Source organism: Musca autumnalis, unplaced genomic scaffold (genome assembly GCF_047663935.1).
Source record: "Musca autumnalis isolate F117 unplaced genomic scaffold, ASM4766393v1 scaffold_3, whole genome shotgun sequence".
Taxonomy (NCBI): domain Eukaryota; kingdom Metazoa; phylum Arthropoda; class Insecta; order Diptera; family Muscidae; genus Musca; species Musca autumnalis.
The window spans coordinates 207343457-207362152 of record NW_027411866.1 but is presented as its reverse complement, the minus strand read 5'-3'; the positions used below and the strand labels follow the sequence as shown (position 1 = coordinate 207362152).

Below are 18696 nucleotides of genomic sequence, written 5' to 3'. Positions count from 1 at the left end.
TGTAGTGTTAAGTGTTTTTATTAAATAAACTGTTTATAACGTTTTAAGGAAAACAGTGTGCTTCTCTCTCCTTGTTGTTCCCAAATCAAAAATAAATTCTTGTGACGACCCTGGCCCCCGCTGAACCTACCCCAGCTTCAAAGTGAAAACACGTCGTCACAACAGGCAGCTCAGTCAAAAACTGTAGCTTAAGCCTTCAAGATATCTGAAATCGGGAGATACCGTTCCCATCTGTGAACTTGGCTAAATATGCTCTATATTTATCTAGCTCAAGTTTTTGGACGCTAGAATGATTACAAAAGACGGGTAGACTGACATGGCTAGACCGACTCAGAACAACATTTCAACGTTTGAAAGCATTTAATTGACTAACTGTATGTTTACTTCATATTTACCACATTGTATTACAATGTAGTATATTGAAATAAATATTAAAATCAACAGTCTTAGGTAGATTACATCAATTCTAGTCACTGTTGGTCATTAACTTTTCAAACGTTGCTAGTGCTGTGTTGTAGGTGCTTAAACCGTGAAAAGGCAATTAGTCGAAATTTAACAAAAAATAAAAAATAAAAATGCTGTTGCTAAAGCTTTTATTTGAGGCAATTGTATATAGCGTGAACGACTTAAAAATAGGTAAGTGTAGTTTGAATATTCGTGTTTAATAAAACCAACTTGCCAGGAGTGTGCCTTCCAGGAATAAGGATATAGACTGTATATTAAAAATTTCGCATAAATTTCTGATAAATATTATTTGATAATCATTTTAAATTGCAAGTGTCGTCGTTGTCATAACATCAAACCTTATATAGAACTAGCTGAACCCGCTGCGCTTCGCTACCACGACTAAGATAAAATATAATGTAATGCTATAATCATATGAACTTCATTCTTTAATATTATAATTAGGAATCGGATTTTTCCATATTTTTGTAAATTATAATGCAATACATCGGTTATTAAACAATAGAAGCTGGAGCTTTGTACGTATTTTTGATTATTTTCAATATGATATCGAATGAATGGTTGAAATTTCAAAAATAAGCAAAAATCTGATTTCTAATTATAATGTATGGGGCTGCTATGGTATTTTCGTATGTAGTAGGAGGTAACACTCATAAATCCTTTCCGACTATAAGTATTCCTAGGTAAACCACTTTTACAAATTTCATATACTCGTACACTCTTAATTTCGACAGATTGAATTAAGATCTACCTGAGCCTACACTCCCCGTTAAAAGAGTGAATTTAATTATGAATAGCACCAGGTTTGGGGGTAGTTATAATTTATTTTATTCATTGGATTTATTTGCCCAGGTGCATATCGACACCTCCAAATAATAGTATGCTAAGTCTAAAAAGTGAGTTTTGCAGGAGAAGCTCTCAAAGTGTGGAAATTTTTTTGAACTTCAGTACTATGCTAAGTCAGTTTTTGTTTATAACTTCTGTTCGGATTGATCGATCATTACCAAAATTTGACAGAATTTAAGTTAAAGGACTTTCGACACCTCCAAATAATAGTTTGCTAATTCTGAACAGTGAGTTTTGCAGGACAAGCTCTAAAAGTTTGGAAATTTCTTTGACCTTCAGTACTATGCTAAGTAAATATTTGTTTATAACTTCTGTTTGACAGAATTTAAGTTAAAGGACGTTAAATATAACAAGTAAAAAGTCGTTAAGTTCGGCCGGGCCGAACTTTTTATACCCTCCACCATAAAATAGTCTTAATTAAAATGGAATAATTAGGGTCCTTTCACAATTTTAGGTGTAACAACTTTTCGACAATGGATAGACGCCTACTAATTCCTTTTGGAGATGAAAGCCTTTGGTGTGTTTATATTAAAAACCCCGAAGGACAGATGCGCCGTGAGACGAACTTCCGCGTTATGGCGTGATGAAGTTTTTGCAAGAGACCCGCTAAGCCATCATGAATTAGCATTATATCTTTGTTTGTTGTTTTGTAGAGCACTTAAGCAATAGTAACGCTAATTCCTGATGGCCCACAGGGTCTCTAACAAAAATTTCATCACGCCATAACGCGGAATTTCGACTCACCGCGGATCTGTCCTTCGGGGTTCATAATATACTCACCAAGGCCTTTCTTCCCCAAGAGGAATTTTCCGTACCCCAGACTTTCACCTCCATTTTGTTGCACAGTGTTATCTAATCTAATCTAAAAAAAATGTGTTCAGGTAGGTGAAAGGTACCACCTACGGGGCTATATCAAAGAGTCAACCTATCTTTAAATTTTTGGCGGAAAAGTTTTATAGCTGCAGGGAACTTCAAGAGTCAAATCGAGGGTAGTTTTATCAAAACAATGTAGACCCTCAAAAATGGACCCATGTTGACGAATTTTAGTGAAAAAATTTCGTGACCACTGAAAATTCCCGAAAATCGGGAGGTACAGTTATATGGGTGGATATACCAAAACATGGACATATGTATATTGACGACTATTCTTGAATAGACAAAATTCTCAAAATACCGATCATTACATCCAGTTCAGTTAAAAATTGCAGCAAAAATTCTCAAAATACCGAAAATCGGGAGATACCGTTTTATGGGGGCTATACCAAAACTTGGACCTATGTTGACGATGTTTCTTTGGAGATGTTTTATGACCACTGAGAACTTCAAATGTCAAATTACAGCTATTTCCGTTAAAAACTGTAGCTAAAATTCTCAAAATACCCAAAATCGGGAGGTACGGTTATAAGGGGGCCATACCAAAACATGGACCTATGTTGACGATGTTTGGTGGAGATGTTTCATGACCACTGAGAACCTCAAATGTCAAATTGCAGATAGTTCGGTTACAAATTGTGGCTAAAATTCTCAAAATACCGAAAATCGGGAGGTACCGTTATATGGGGACCATACCAAAACATGGACCTATGCCCATATCCTTTGGGATATAAGTTTGTTGATCACTAGAGTGATTACAACAGACGGACAGACGGACATGGCTAGATCGTCTTAAAATTTTATCCTGATCAAGAATATATATACTTTATAGGGTCGCAAATGATTAGTTCGATGTGTTACAAACGGAATGACAAACTTAATATACCCTCCATACTATGGTGGAGGGTATAAAAATGTAAAGAACTTGAAAACATGCTAAGTCGACTTAGCATACTATTGTTTGGAGGCGTCGATATATCAAACTATTGTGACACCTTAAATAACTCTTAGGATAACTCCTACTTGTATAGATAAATTTTACTCCAATATTGATCCTTAGGGCTCCCAAAGATATGATATTTATTACCTGTAGCCTTGGTCAATTCTTTTCCAACTATAAGTACTTGTGTATGTAATAATGGCTTCTACTGACTTTGAAGTCTCTTCAAAATTTTATTTAAACTGGGCATACACATCGTGTTTGGAGCATCATAAAAATGATATCGGCCGAAAATATAAAGGGGATCTAATCTGAACCGATTTCAATATCATTTGGAAAACTTACTTCTAGACCAAATTCTTTTACAAATTCCCAATTTCATTGACATTTGACAAACGTAGCGTCTTTGGTGCATACTTACTACTTACTTAGCTGGCCCATTACAGAACATTTGTCCCATAGACCGAACTAAGAGAAGATCTCCAATTCTCTCTGTTTAGTACTTTGCTTTTTGGAATACCGCGCCTTGTCATCTCTTCATCCACTTGTTTGAGCCATCTATTCAATTCTGCGTGCACCGCCATGTGGCTCGAATTTATACGCCTTTTTAGCGGGTTCATCATCGCTATTTCTTATTATATGGCCTAGCCAACGCAATCGCTGCATCTCTATACGTTTAACTATATTGATGTCGTTGTATAGCAGATATAGCTCGTGGTCTTTATTTCACAACTGATGTCATTTGTTGTATTTACGATGGTGCCGAGTTATACGAAGTCTTTTACTACCTCAAAATTATAGGAACCAACGTCAACAGTTGGTCCGATCTCAATGGACGCATTGCGCGTCGACACCATCAGCTTGGTCTTCTCGCCGTATACCGCCAGACCCACTTTGGCAGACTCTCCTTCGACCTTCATAAAGGTATCGGTAACTTCTTTTACTGATCGTCCCATGATGTCTATATCATCAGCATAAGCAAGTAACATGTGGCTATTGGTGTAGATTGTGCCACTTCTTTTCACGTTTGCCTCTCGTATAACCTTTTCTAGCAGGATGTTGAAAAGATCACACGAAAGGCTGTCTCCTTGCCTGAAACCTCTTTTGGTACAAAACTCTCCGGAGATGTTCTTACCTATTTTAACTGAAGATCTTGTGTCAGTTAGAGTCATTTTACAAAGCCGAATGAGCTTTTCGGGGATACCAAATTCAGACATGGCTTGGAATACCTTTGAACGTAGCGGGCTTTCGAAGGCTGCTTTATAATTGACAAAAAGGTGGTAGATGTCGACCTGCATCTTTTGGGTCTTCTCCAGGATTTGCCGCAGGGTAAATATCTGATCAATGGTGGATTTGCCAGGTCTAGAGCCGCATTGGTATGGTCCAATTATTTCGTTTACCATGGGCTTTAGGCGTTTGCACAATATCCATGACACTATATTGTAGGTGATAGGGAGCATAAAGTTGGAGCATAAAGTCTTATCTCCTTTCAGGTTCCAATCGTCGGGTACGCGTTATTCCTGCCAGATGGAGCTAACAAGCTTATGCATACACCTTATCAACGTGTGGCCTCCGGTTTTAAACAGCTCGGCTGTTAGGCCATCAGCTCCTGCTGCCTTATTATACTTCAGCCGGTTTATTGTTGTCTTTACATCATTTTGGCCGGGTGTTATACATTCAATACCATCTTCTGGGATTGGATCTGTGGTATCTTCGTCGACTTCGCTACTATTGGATACCAACAGTTTGGAAAAATGCTCTTTCCATATCCTTAGCACACTATCTGTATCAGTTACCAGATTACCTTGCTGGTCTCTACAGGAGGATGTGCCAGTTCCAAAGCCATCAGTTTGATGTTTCACTCTTTGGTAGAATTTTCGGACTTCATTCTGTCTCCTGTACATCTCGATTTTTTCACACTCCAGCTTTTCCATCTTTCTCTTTTTCCTACGGAAAAGACGTTTCTCCTCTCTCCTTTCCTCCCGATACCTCTATCGTGCGCTACGCGTTGCTACTAATTGTAAAGTAGCCCTATACGCCACATTTTTCTCTTCGGTGGCAGCACGACACTCCTGATCATACCATGGATTCCTTGGTGGAGGTCTCTGGTATCCAAGTACTGATTTTGGAGCTGTTTGCATGGAGTGGGCAAAGTTTTGCCATTGTCCTGATATGTTATCGGGACGATGAGTGCGTTGATTTAGAAGTTGGGTCAGTAGAGTGGAATATGCTGTGGCTATCTGTTGTGATTGCAGCTTACCGATGCCCAACTTCCGTGTTGTGTCTGTTCGCACTTTGTTTGCTACGTTTAATCTGGTACGTACCTTTGCTGCAACAAGGTAGTGGTTCGATGATGCATGTCTTCCATCTATCACAACGTGATTAATTTGATTTCTTGTTTTTGATCTGGCGACAGATCTGGTACTGCTAACTACCATGTTTCTTGCTTCGGCAAAGTCTATCAGCCTCATACCATTGTCATATGTTTCACTGTGGAGACTGAATTTCCCGACTGTTGGGCCAAAGATATTCTCCTTTCCAATTTTTGCATTAAAATCGCCTAGTATAAATTTAATGTCATGGGCAGGACAACGGTCTATTGTTTCTTCTAAGCTCTCGTAGAATATATCATTGGTCTTTTCGTCCTTGTCTGCAGTGGGAGCATGAGCGCAAATAAAGCTGATGTTGAAGAATTTTGCAGCGAGTCTTTCATTCACTGGGGTGAAGCTGGAGACCAGATGTTTTAACCTACGACCAACTACAAATCCGCAACCAAACTCATGCTTTGTGTCATGGCAGCTATAATACAGTGCGTCACCTGTAGGTGTTGTTGTGACGCCTTTCCCGTTCCATCGTATTTCCTGTATGGCAGTAATGTCGGCCATGTACTTTTCAAGTACATCTGCCAATGCATAAAATATATGAAATCGGCCGAAAATATATATGGGAACTATATCCAAACCTGAACCGACCCCAATATAATTAGGCAAACTTATTTCTACACCAAATTTCGCAATACATATATTCCAAATTTCATGGAAATTGGACATACATTGCGTGTGTGGTTCATAAAATATATTAAATCGGCCGAAAATATATATGGGAGATATATCCAAATCTGGACCGATTTCAACATAGTTCAGCAAATTTATTTCTATACCAAATTCTTTCACACATTAAAAAATTGGAGACATTATCTGTTATCATTCTATAGATATTTGCATAAAAAATTTAATTTTTTTGGAGGTACCTCCGATTCTGATGCTATATCTCCGGATCAACGCGGAATTTCAGAAATGTTTATAGCCTATGTTAATTTCAGGCCATGTAGAACAAACAAACAAACGTACAAACATTGAGAATGAATATGTATATCAGAGCCAAGCGCTGACAGTAATGAATTTTTGTACAGTTACACTGTTAGTGACGCTTCTGCTAGGTTTTGCAAATATTCATGCAGACATAAGTATGTATGTGATTCCATACGCACATTAGTATGTATGTGACAAATTTATAAATGCGTTTCTTCTATTTATGATTGTGGAAAATTTAAAACATTTGTTTAATAAAGAAAAAATAATTAGAAGAGAATTGATAATAAATGGGTGATAATATAGATAAGACTTCATTACAACAGACCTTATTTTCATTCCGCAAAATAGTATTAGGGACTTAACAAATGTTTCGTTTATTTTATGAAATTGTTTGATTTTTTAATAAAACCGTTTTATTTATTTAATAAAGCTGTTTCATTTATTTAATGAAACTATTTCATACATTTTTGGGGCCAACCAAAAACATCAAAAATATATAAAATTTTTTGCCATTTTCTTAAAAGATGTTTGCGTACTAGTTTTTATACCCTCCACCATAGTATGGAGGGTATATTAAGTTTGTCATTCTGTTTGTAACACATCGAACTAATCATTTGCGACCCTATAAAGTATATATATTCTTGATCAGGATAAAATTCTAAGACGATCTAGCCATGTCCGTCCGTCCGTCTGTCCGTCTGTTGTAATCACTCTAGCGTCCGCAATAATTGAGATAGAGTGCTGAAATTTCGCACCCGAGCGTCTTTTTACCATAGGCAGGTCAAGTTCGAAGATGGGCTATATCGGTCCACTTTTTGGTATAGCCCCCATATAACGGTACCTCCGGATTTGAGGTATTTTGACGTTCTTCGCCACATTTGCAGATCGAATTAGCTATAATTTGGCACTTAGGGTTCCCAGTGATCAACAAACTTATATCCCGAAGGATATGGGCATAGGTCCATGTTTTGGTATAGTCCCCATATAACGGTACCTCCCGATTTTCGGTATTTTGAGAATTTTAGCCACAATTTTTAACCGAACTATCTGCAATTTGACATTTGAGGTACTCAGTGGTCATGAAACATCTCCACGAAACATCGTCAACATAGGTCCATGTTTTGGTATAGCCCCCATATAACGGTACCTCCCGATTTTCGGTATTTTGAGAATTTTAGCCACAATTTGTAACCGAAATATCTGCAATTTGACATTTGAGGTTCTCAGTGGTCATGAAACATCTCCACCAAACATCGTCAACATAGTTCCATGTTTTGGTATAGCCCCCATATAACGGTACCTCCCGATTTTCGGTATTTTGAGAATTTTAGCCACAATTTGTAACCGAAATATCTGCAATTTGACATTTGAGGTTCTCAGTGGTCATGAAACATCTCCACCAAACATCGTCAACATAGGTCCATGTTTTGGTATAGCCCCCATATAACGGTACCTCCCAATTTTCGGTATTTTGAGAATTTTAGCTACAGTTTTTAACCGAAATAGCTGTAATTTGACATTTGAAGTTCTCAGTGGTCATAAAACATATCCAACGAAACATCGTCAACATAGGTCCATGTTTTGGTATAGCCCCCATATAACGGTATCTCCCGATTTTCGGTATTTTGAGAATTTTAGCTGCAATTTTTAACCGAACTAGCTGTACTGATCGGTATTTTGAGAATTTTAGCTACAATTTTGTCTATTCAAAAATAATCGTCAATATATGTCCATGTTTTGGGGCGACCTGACTTAACGCCCAACGGACATAACGCCCAAAATTAATTTTGGGCGTTATGTCCTCCCTGACCCCGGACTTAACGCCCAAAATGAAATTGGGCGTTAAGTCCGCCCCCATAGCGGACATAAGGCCCATTGGGCTTTATGTCCGTTTTCCGAAATTAATGATTTTCCCACTTCATAAGTAAAATTCAGATTTATTTAGAAATGAAGTTGATTTATATATGTATGTAATAAATTAAAAAAAAAAAAGCTTACTGAAATCATATTTAAATGTATACGGATTTTCCAACAATTTGTGGACAAATGGACCCAACATTACAGTACTGTGATCGTTATGATTTACTTGAGTTTTCTCGAAACAAGATTTACAAGCATGCACAATTTTGCAAACCTGCAATTTTATTTTTTAAAAACCTATTTCGTATAAAAGATCTTTCTTGCTTGCGATACATCTACAACGCCATAAATAAAACATTGAGTCATAGAAAATCAAAATCAAAATTCAAACCTGAATATGCTGGAAGCGATGGAGCAAAAGTCAAAAACGGTATATTTTACACGAAAACGCGCGCGCCTTTTTTTTTAAATATACGGTTTTTGACTTTTGCTCCATTGCTTCCAGCATATTCAGGTTTGCTCTATGACTCAATTTTATTTTCAATGAGTAAACAATTTTAAATACTTATTAACATTTAACTTAACAACTTACGAAAGCGATCGAGCAAAAGTCGAAAACGGTATATTTTATAAGAAATCGCGCGCGCGATTTTTTATAAAATATACCGTTTTCGACTTTTGCTCGATCGCTTTCAACATCTTTAGGTTTTATGACTATGACTCAATTTTATTTTTAATGAGGAAACAATTTTAAATACATATTAACACTTAACAACTTACGAAAGCGATCGAGCAAAAGTCGAAAACGGTATATTTTATAAGAAATCGCGCGCGCGATTTTTTATAAAATATACCGTTTTCGACTTTTTCTCGATCGCTTCCAACATCTTTAGGTTTTATGACTATGACTCAATTTTATTTTCAATGAGGAAACAATTTTAAATACATATTAACAGTTAACTTAACAACTTACGAAAGCGATCGAGCAAAAATCGAAAACGGTATATTTTATAAGAAATCGCGCGCGCGATTTTTTATAAAATATACCGTTTTCGACTTTTGCTCGATCGCTTTCAACATCTTAGGTTTTATCTATGACTCAATTTTTAATTCACAATAAGAAATAAATCACTCAACACGCTGTTAAACATTCCGTTTTGTCAGTCTTCGTTATTTGGAAATGTGTGAATAAATTCCTGAGGAGATTTCGATTTTTCGGAGCTCCTTATGCGTCCAACTAGTTTAAAATCAACTGAATGATGTTTGCTATTTTAGGAATCATTCAAATCATTTTTAAAATCTACTTAACCATAATATAACCTGAAAGAGTGTACCATTTTGAAAATTTTAAAAATTTTTTTATAATAAAATTAGACAGAATGATCAAAATAATAGTTTATTGTAGGTTTTGAAACACAGCAATTGAAACCGGCCCTGCATTACAAATATTAATTTTTAATCATTAAAATATGAAAAAAAACACAACATAATATTTTGGGCGTTATGTCCACTTACAAAGCGGACACATTTTTTTGGCCTTGTGTCCGATTATTTTTGGGCCTTATGTCCGGAGTTAGGGCGGACATAACACCCAATTTTATTTTGGGGGTTAAGTCCGGGGGCTGGGCGGACATAACGCCCAAAATTAATTTTGGGCGTTATGTCCTTGGGCGTTAAGTCAGGTCGCCATGTTTTGGTATATCCCCCCATATAACTGTACCTCCCGATTTTCGGGAATTTTCAGTGGTCACGAAATTTCTTCACTAAAATTCGTCAACATGGGTCCATTTTTGAGGGTCTACATTGTTTTGATGAAACTACCCTCAATTTGACTCTTGAAGTTCCCTGCAGCTACAAAACTTTTCCGCCAAAAAATTTAAAAATAGGTTGACTCTTTGATATAGCCCCGTAGGTGGTACCTTTCACCTAGCTGAACACATTTTTTAGATTAGATCAGATAACACTGTGCAACAAAATGGAGGTGAATGTCTGGGGCACGGAAAATTCCTCTTGGGGAAGAAAGGCCTTGGTGAGTATATTATGATCCCCGAAGGACAGATCCGCCGTGAGTCGAACTTCCGCGTTATGGCGTGATGAAATTTTTGTTAGAGACCCTGTGGGCCATCAGGAATTAGCGTTATATCCTTGTTCACTGTTGCTTAAGTGCTCTACAAAAACAACAAACAAAGATATAATGCTAATTCATGATGGCTTACAGGGTCTCTTGCAAAAACTTCATCACGCCATAATGCGGAAGTTCGAATCACGGCGCGTCTGTCCTTCGGGGTTTTTAATATACACACACCAAGGGCTTTTATCTCCAAAAGGAATTATCTCTGTCCCAACATTTGTGTTCACAGTGTAATTTAAGCAATAGTGGGAGGCAGTAGGAGTCTAACCATTGTCTAAAAGTTGTTCCACCTAAAATTGTAAAAGGACCCTAATTATTCCATTTTAATTAAGACTATTTTATGGTGGAGGGTATAAAAAGTTCGGCCCGGCCGAACTTAACGACTTTTTACTTGTTTTTATCATAATTTCAATATATATTTCATTAATAAAATCCGTTTAGTTAATCAAACCAATGAATATATTTGGAACAATATTCCAAAAATTAGCTTATTTTCTCAATTGTTGTTGTTGTAATATGTAATTTATATACCCAATCTTTATAAATTTGGTTTCATACTTTTCTATGCGTTGTCTAGATTCTGTAGATATTTTTAATTTATTTTTAGAGGTTTGTACGGACTCTGGGCATGATAATTTGGATTTACTTTAAGATTTTTTGTTATTTTTTGAGTTTTCTCGAAAATAAAAATATATTTTGTAAATATTTGAACATCTACAAATAGATGTGGAATGCTGTAAGCGATTTATGGATAAATTTTGTCATAAAAATAAATAACACATTTTTAAATATTTTTCTCTAAATGAGAGTAAAAACCGCTACAACTTTTGCGTCCATCGGCCATGTTTTGAACGCGAACGGTTTTGAAACCAAATTTTTTTCCTTAAGCTCTACACAAAAATCGTAGATGTGCTCGCAAAAAATTGTTTAAGTTTTTTTAATATGGAATTATAAAAGAATTTTGGTTCTTACCATATACCCTTTGACTCGACCAAACTTTTGTCTCATCGAAATAATGGCTTTAGAGCCCAAGAAAATATCAAACAAAACCCCTATTATTGGTACACTCACACTCACATCTTTGCATTTCCACGAAACAAAAACTATGTACTTAATAAAGTTTTCTTTTGTTTTCAGATGAACGCATAACAACTCATCCAATACTGGGTAGTCCGTGGCCAATGTTTTCCTCAATAATATTATACTTCTTGCTAATTTTGGTAATTGGAAAAAATTTCATGAAAAATCGACAACCTTATAAAGTAAAATCGTATATGCAAATTTACAACATTGTACAAATTTTATTAAACACTTTTATATTTTATGCTGCTCTCCACATTACCGTCATGAGTTCGGATTATAGTTTTAAATGTCAACCACACAATCCGTTCGATAGACGACCAAACACAATGCGATTTGTTCGACCGGCAATATTGTATTATATATCAAAATATTTGGATTTCTTCGATACGGTATATATTTGGCAAACAAGTCAAAGAAATTATTCAATTATTACTAATTAAATTCTCAAAACTTTACTCTTGCAGGTATTTTTCGTTTTGCGTAAGAAAAATAATCAAATTACTTTCTTACATCTATATCATCATTCGATAATGCTTTTGGCTGTTTACGTGTATTTATCGCAAGCGTTTGGTAAGTTTTGTTTGAACTGAATATTGAATATTTAACTACCAACAAAATATGAAGGACATTAATTAGCTATTATAGGATAAATTAAGAAAGTGAAACCTAATCTCATCCGTATCTATCTCTTGTGCAGTTTCACATAATCTACTATAGTCGAAGCCACTGTCATTCCGTCTTAAAGTTAGAAATTCAAATATGCATTGGCCTGTAATAAATCCAACAGTAATCTTCTTCCCTAACTTATCTAATGAGAGGATGGAAAATCCTTCTATATTGGGAAATCACAGGCCAGAATGCTTTGCGTACCTGCATCTGTGGTACACGTTCTCAAGGTAGAACTCACGAAGTTTTCCGATGTAGTAGCACATTGGTGGCAAATAGATCGGTTTAGAGCCAAGCCAAGATAGTTCATTTGCTAATTCGTTTCCAATTCTATTACTATGTTCTGGTACCCAACGAAGTTTAACGGCATTTCGTATATCATGCAGGGACTCTCTACATTCAATGATAACATGCGAGTATATGCCAAGACTATCGACTTATACAGGTATGGGTCCTGTGATACTGCTTTTAAGTTCCCTAGCCAATTCGGCTGCTTTCCTTCCCAAGGAGGTACTGCATAGACAACATCTTGTTGTGTTGATGTACTGGTAAAATATGCGTCTCCTCATGAAGATGGTTCACTGGTTCGCTGGTGTCATGAGGAGGCACCCTGTTGCAGTTCTCAGGTTAGCATTCCGGCTTGAATATTCCTCCACTGCGTAGCGCCGTCAAAATGGTGAACTGTGTGACAGTGGATGGACCGCATACATTACGATCTCTATGTCGTCTGGAGCGTCTGAAATTTCGGAAAGATACACTTTCAACCGTTCCGAAGATATATATCACCACGCGTTGGGCAACTCCCTTTTTCACTCAACGGGTTTCTTAATTCTACGACTACCGTCCACACATATAGTTGATATGATCCAAAGTTTCAAACAGGACTGGAGGGAAGTATTTTCTACATCCTCGAATAGCTTGGCATGGTTGACCGTATTGAAAGCTTTCGATAGGTCAAGAGCCAGCACAACTGTTCGATCGAACGGTCTGCTCTGGTTCAGTCCTCGACTGATATGTGTGGATATGGCGTGTTATGCTATTGGTGTGCTGTGCCACCACAACTGTTCGGTCGAACAACCTGCTCTGGCTCAGTCTTCGACCGATATGTGTGGATAGGGCGTGTAATGCTATTGGTGTGCTGTGCCACCACAACTTTTCGGTCGAACGACCTGCTCTGGTTCAGTCTCCGACTGATATGTGTGGATATGGCGTGTTATGCTATTGGTGTGCTGTGCCACCACAACTGCTCGGTCGAACAACCTGCTCTGGCTCAGTCTTCGACCGATATGTGTGGATAGGGCGTGTAATGCTGTTAGGGTGCAGTGTATTTTTCGGAATCCATGCCAATGTTAGGTAACTGGGAAACTGCTTATCATCATGGGAGGCGTATTGCCTCTGGAATCTTTACTGCTGGCGACATGTACGTATTTCGCGTTTCCGATGACATTTGCAACATCGCCCATTGTAAATTGTGATGGTACCTTTTCGGTTGGGAGTGCCCTTATATGGCATAGCACACTCGTCACTCTCGGAAAAGTTACTGGCACCCAATGAAAGTAACAGTCATTTTGTCACCGTTCTTTCCCGAAATCGAGAGTGATTTAACCATTACCCAATCCTGTTCCAATGTTGCATTGCTTCAGTTGGTCTACCCACTTTTTCGGCTCATGTTCGCACACTAGCCTGTTGACTTCAAGAGTAAGTTCACCATGCTCATTTGCTAGTCCCGTCACCTCTGTATGAAGCCAGCACACAGTGGTCGAAACCACTGATCTAGCGGCGCAAAATTAAAAACTTGCAAACAAATTGAGATATGTTACTGAAATTTTGCACAAACTCAGCCTGTGTCTGTGGGTAATAATGGGCCAAATATGAAGAATGTTTTGGTATAGCCCCCATATAAGGTTACCTTCTGATTTTCGGTATTTTGGGGATTTAAGCCACATTTTCGTAGCAAATTAGCTGCAATTTGGTACGACGAACCGCTACTGCGTTTAATACTACCTACGAAGTCGGGATAGTATGTTGTGAAACTTAGCAGTTGCTGACCTATGATTTTTTTTGCATTCTTGAACCATATATGCATCCCAATACGTCCTGAGTTTTGTCTTACTGACATTGTTATATGATCTCCTAGCTGATTTACGTTGATTAGCCAACTGTTTGCTCCACCAAACCACTTGGGATAGGTTATAACATGGACAGTTATAAAGACATACATATCTATATTCCATATTCATATTCTTAATAATATTGTTATTTATTTTTTTTAGCTTCGCATGCAACTCCTACCGCTTTAGTGAATTCTTTTATACACATTGTTATGTACACATATTATATGATTGCTGCCGCCAAACCGAACATCGATTTAACACCATGGAAAAAAACGCTGACCAGTATGCAGTTGATGCAGTTTGTCCTAGTGGGTATACATTATTCAATGCCGATATTTTTCTATTATTGTGATCTTAAATTATTCTGGATACAGATAGCATTTCTACAGAATTTATTTATGATTGCAATGTTTTCGAATTTTTATTATCGTACGTATATCCGAAAGAGTGAGAAAGTCAAAAAACAAAAGTAAGGTTAAAACATAAGTTAAATGTTTGTGTCATTGTTTGTTGTTTTGCAATATTTTTTATAACTAATATAAATAAATGGAAAATATTGCTTTGAGAGTTAATTTAGATTTTTATTAAGCACTTATTTTATTTAAATCGAATTTACAACAACAACCACTGTACTACTACTCACTATTTTCAATATTGATTTTGTTATTGTTTTTTTGTTGAACCATCTCTCTCTCATATTTGTTTTTGTCTAATGCACTGATGGGCAGAAATGCTCTGCCTCACACACAAAAGTGTAAAAAATACATGAGTCTCTCGCAATTTGCCCATCATTAGACTCTAATGATATTTTAACATTGTGGCGTCATTCATTGTAACCCCTTCTACTCTTTCTTAATTTTATGTACCTCTGCCCTGCTCTCTGGTTTGGTAAATTCTCTCAACTTTCTTATCTTTTTTTTTTTTTTGAATGGTCTCATCATCTCACGTATCAACAAACCACAACACAACCCCACCATCGTCTCGCCATCACATTAGCTTTGTTCCTTTACTTTTTTATGGTAAAAGTGGTAAAAGAGAAAACTGTCAAAATTGCACTCCCATCACCAGTTTTACCAGAAAAGTAAAGGAACGCAAAAATAGTAGGTCTGGTAGCAATGTCAAAAAGATACATAAAAATTCACTTTTCTTTTATTTCACAGCTTTTAATTTTGTTTTGTCAACGTTCACTTTTTTTCTTCTGTTTTGTTAATTTTTTCTTCATTGTCAAATAATCGACAAACAAATGTCGAAAAATCAGTTTTACCAGTTTTCACCCGAAGAAATTTGTCTGGTAGCCTGTGCTAGAAGAGAAAGGCATTTTTGCTCTCTCTCCTCTCTCTTTTTGGGGTTAAGGAACGCTTTGCAGGTTAAAAATGGTAACAATTGTTTAAAATGGTAACCTGAAGTAAGTAAAGAAACACAACTATTGAGACTATATCAACAAACCACGACAACACACAACAACTAAACGCTTTAAAGGAAACTACCACCATCGTAACAATTGTCAAACAAAGTGATTGGTTGTACGATAAAGTTCGCATCTACAATTTTTTAATTTCTTTAATATAAAGGCAACATCTAACATCTCAACCTAGTGCTGATAGACTCATCATGTATGTACATATGGTTCATATTGTTCTGCTATGCTCACAAGACGATAACAACAACATTGAAATTCATTAGAAGGAAACCGTAAATTACAATAATACAAAATAAAATCATTAATAAAAAGCAGGCAATTTTGTCTCTGGTGTGTGGTGGTTGTTAGTCAATAAAAACAAAACAACTCGCCAAAATTGTTTTTTCAATCTGTCAGAAAAACGAGTATTTTTGCTTTATGAAAGGCGTTCATGAAATGCAGAAATTTGAACCTTTGCCAGACTTTATGAACACTATTCCTAAAATGCAGAATTTTTTTTTGTGTCTCATTGCATATGGTAATATTACTTCGAGACATATATCGGGATTGAATATAGACTATATCGGTCCACTGCTTTGGGTACCTCCCACATAAAATTCAGAAAATGTAAATTTTGAGAATTTTCTTCAGCAGGTTGTCCTTGCGGCTCCCTTTTCGACGGTACAAGTTTTTTCGGGGCAAGTCCATACTTCCTGAGATAATGGCTTCCTGACGGTACCAACTAAAATATCAAATCCGCAAGATAACTCTCGCAGGGAGTCTCTGATTGGTCCAAACTTTGCACATCGTATTATTCCATTAGTCATATATCAGGTTGGAATATGGACTGTATCGGTTTTTTCGAAAAGTTCTTCTTGCGAACCCTTTACGACAGGGTATTTTTTTCGGGGGCAATTCCATACTTCGTGAGATAATGGGTAGTGCGTAAGATAACCCTCTAAGGGAGAAACCGATTGGGTCCAAACAGTTTACATCGTATTATTTCTTATAGCCTCCCACACAAAGTTTGGAAAGAGATGGCATTTTCATATTCCTCGTACAGCTAATATAATTTATTTAATTGACTTATATCTCCAACGCAAAAAGCGGTATGAAGAAAGTGCTTGCGCAGTTTTTTAGTCCATTCGGTCGAAAATTTAAAAACACAAAATACGAAAATTATCAACCCCTTTTACATTGTTAAAAATTATATTAGCTAAAATGCCAAGAATTTCAGCACCAAACGAAATTAGTACATCAATTATAAAGACAAAATATTTGTTAATATAATTAATTCTTGAGCATATTCCTGGTTTCAGTTGAATTCTGCAATCGATTTAGAATATTTTGAACTAGTTATGTACAACCGTATGATGCTTGGAAGAATAAGTCATCTGGAGGAGTTTTCAAGCTATATATTTTATTATTTATGATTGGACTGTGGTCTAGCGAAACAAACTTATTGAAGCCATTATTAAATACTTACTTACTTACTTAGCTGGCCTTTTACAGAACATTTGTTCCATAAGCCGAACTAAGAAAACGTCTCCAATCCTCTCTGTTTACTGCCGTATTTTCCCAATCTGGGATATGTAGCTTTCTGATATCTCGTTTGACTTGTTCGATCCAACGAAGCTTTGGCCTACCAGATCTGCGAGAACCTCCATGCGGCCCGTATTTATACGCCTTTTTAGCGGGTTCATCATCACTTATTGTTATAACATGGCCTAGCCATCGCAATCGTTGTATCTCGATTCGTTCAACTACATTGATGTCATTGTATAGTTGATACAGCTCGTTGTTCATACGACGCCGATATTCGCCGTCAACACAGATTGGCCCGTAGATCTTTCTAAGAATTTTTCTCTCGAACACACCAAGCACTGCCTTATCTGCTTGAGCAAGTACCAATGCTTCGGAACCATACATTAGCACGGGTAGTATCAGTGTTTTGTAAAGTGTTACTTATGTTTGACGAGAGGTGGCTTTATTCCTAAACTGCTTACTCAGCCCAAAGTAGCATCTGTTAGCCAACACTATTCTTCTTCGTATTTCACAACTGATGTTATTTGTTGTGTTTATGGCGGTGCCGAGGTAGACGAAGTCCTTTACTACCTCAAAATTGTAGGTATCACAGATGGTGTGGGGTTAGTGGACATATTACGCGTCGATACCATCAACTTGATTTTTTCGCCGTTTACTGCCAGACCAACTTTAGCAGATTCTCTTTCGACTTTTGCAAAGGTGTCAGTTACTTCCTTCACCGATCGACCCATGATGTCAATTTCGTCGGCATAAGCCAGTAACATATGGCTTATGACGTATGTTGAATAGATCACACGACAGGCCGTCTCCTTGTCTGAAACCTCTTTTGGTAATAAACTCTTCGGAGAGGTTCTTTCCTATTTTAACTCAGGATCTCGTCTCAGTTAACGTCATTCTACAAAGCCGAATGAGCTTTGCAGGAATACCAACATCAGACATGGCTTGGAACACCTTTGAACGTATAGGTCTGTCGAATGCTGCTTTATAATCGACGAAAAGATGGATGGTGCCGATCTGCATTTCTTGGGTCTTTTCCAGGATTTGTCTCAAGGTAAATATCTGGTCAATGGTGGATTTGCCAGGTCTAAAGCCGCACTGATTGGTTCCAATAATTTCATTGACCATAGGCTTTAGTCTCTCACACAATATGCCAGATACTATCTTATATGGGGGGTTACTAGCCCGACGCCCAAACCCAGGTTTTTAACGTACTTATGGGTGAACGCGCGGCACATGTTAGCTCACTACCTTTAACGGGTGTTAAAGGCAGCTCCTCAGGTGACACCACGGGGAGGTCAGTGTCCACTTGAGATGGGAGAGGGACCAAGATAAATCCTGGACTTTACCATGTTAAAGCCGGTCAGGACCGTTCCTTGGTATCTTTCATCCCCTACGTCACCCAAATGCCAGTGAACGCAAATACTAAAGTTTTCAGAGTTTTGGTAGAAAGAACAATGCTT

The 18696-nt window shown here is 37.1% G+C and overlaps 1 protein-coding gene across 2 annotated transcripts in view; it reads left to right on the top strand.

Moving 5' to 3' along the window:
* Positions 1–499: 499 nt before the first annotated feature.
* The window catches only part of LOC141397012 (very long chain fatty acid elongase F-like), a 54180-nt gene continuing 35983 nt past the window's right edge, over positions 500–18696 (top strand). For both annotated transcript variants that reach the window (XM_073972794.1, XM_073972795.1), the window contains exons 1-4: positions 500–636; positions 11567–11901; positions 11977–12082; positions 14452–14604. In XM_073972794.1, coding sequence (XP_073828895.1) covers positions 576–636; positions 11567–11901; positions 11977–12082; positions 14452–14604 — 655 coding nt within the window. In that variant the 5' untranslated portion in view covers positions 500–575. The remainder of the gene's footprint in view (positions 637–11566; positions 11902–11976; positions 12083–14451; positions 14605–18696) is intronic.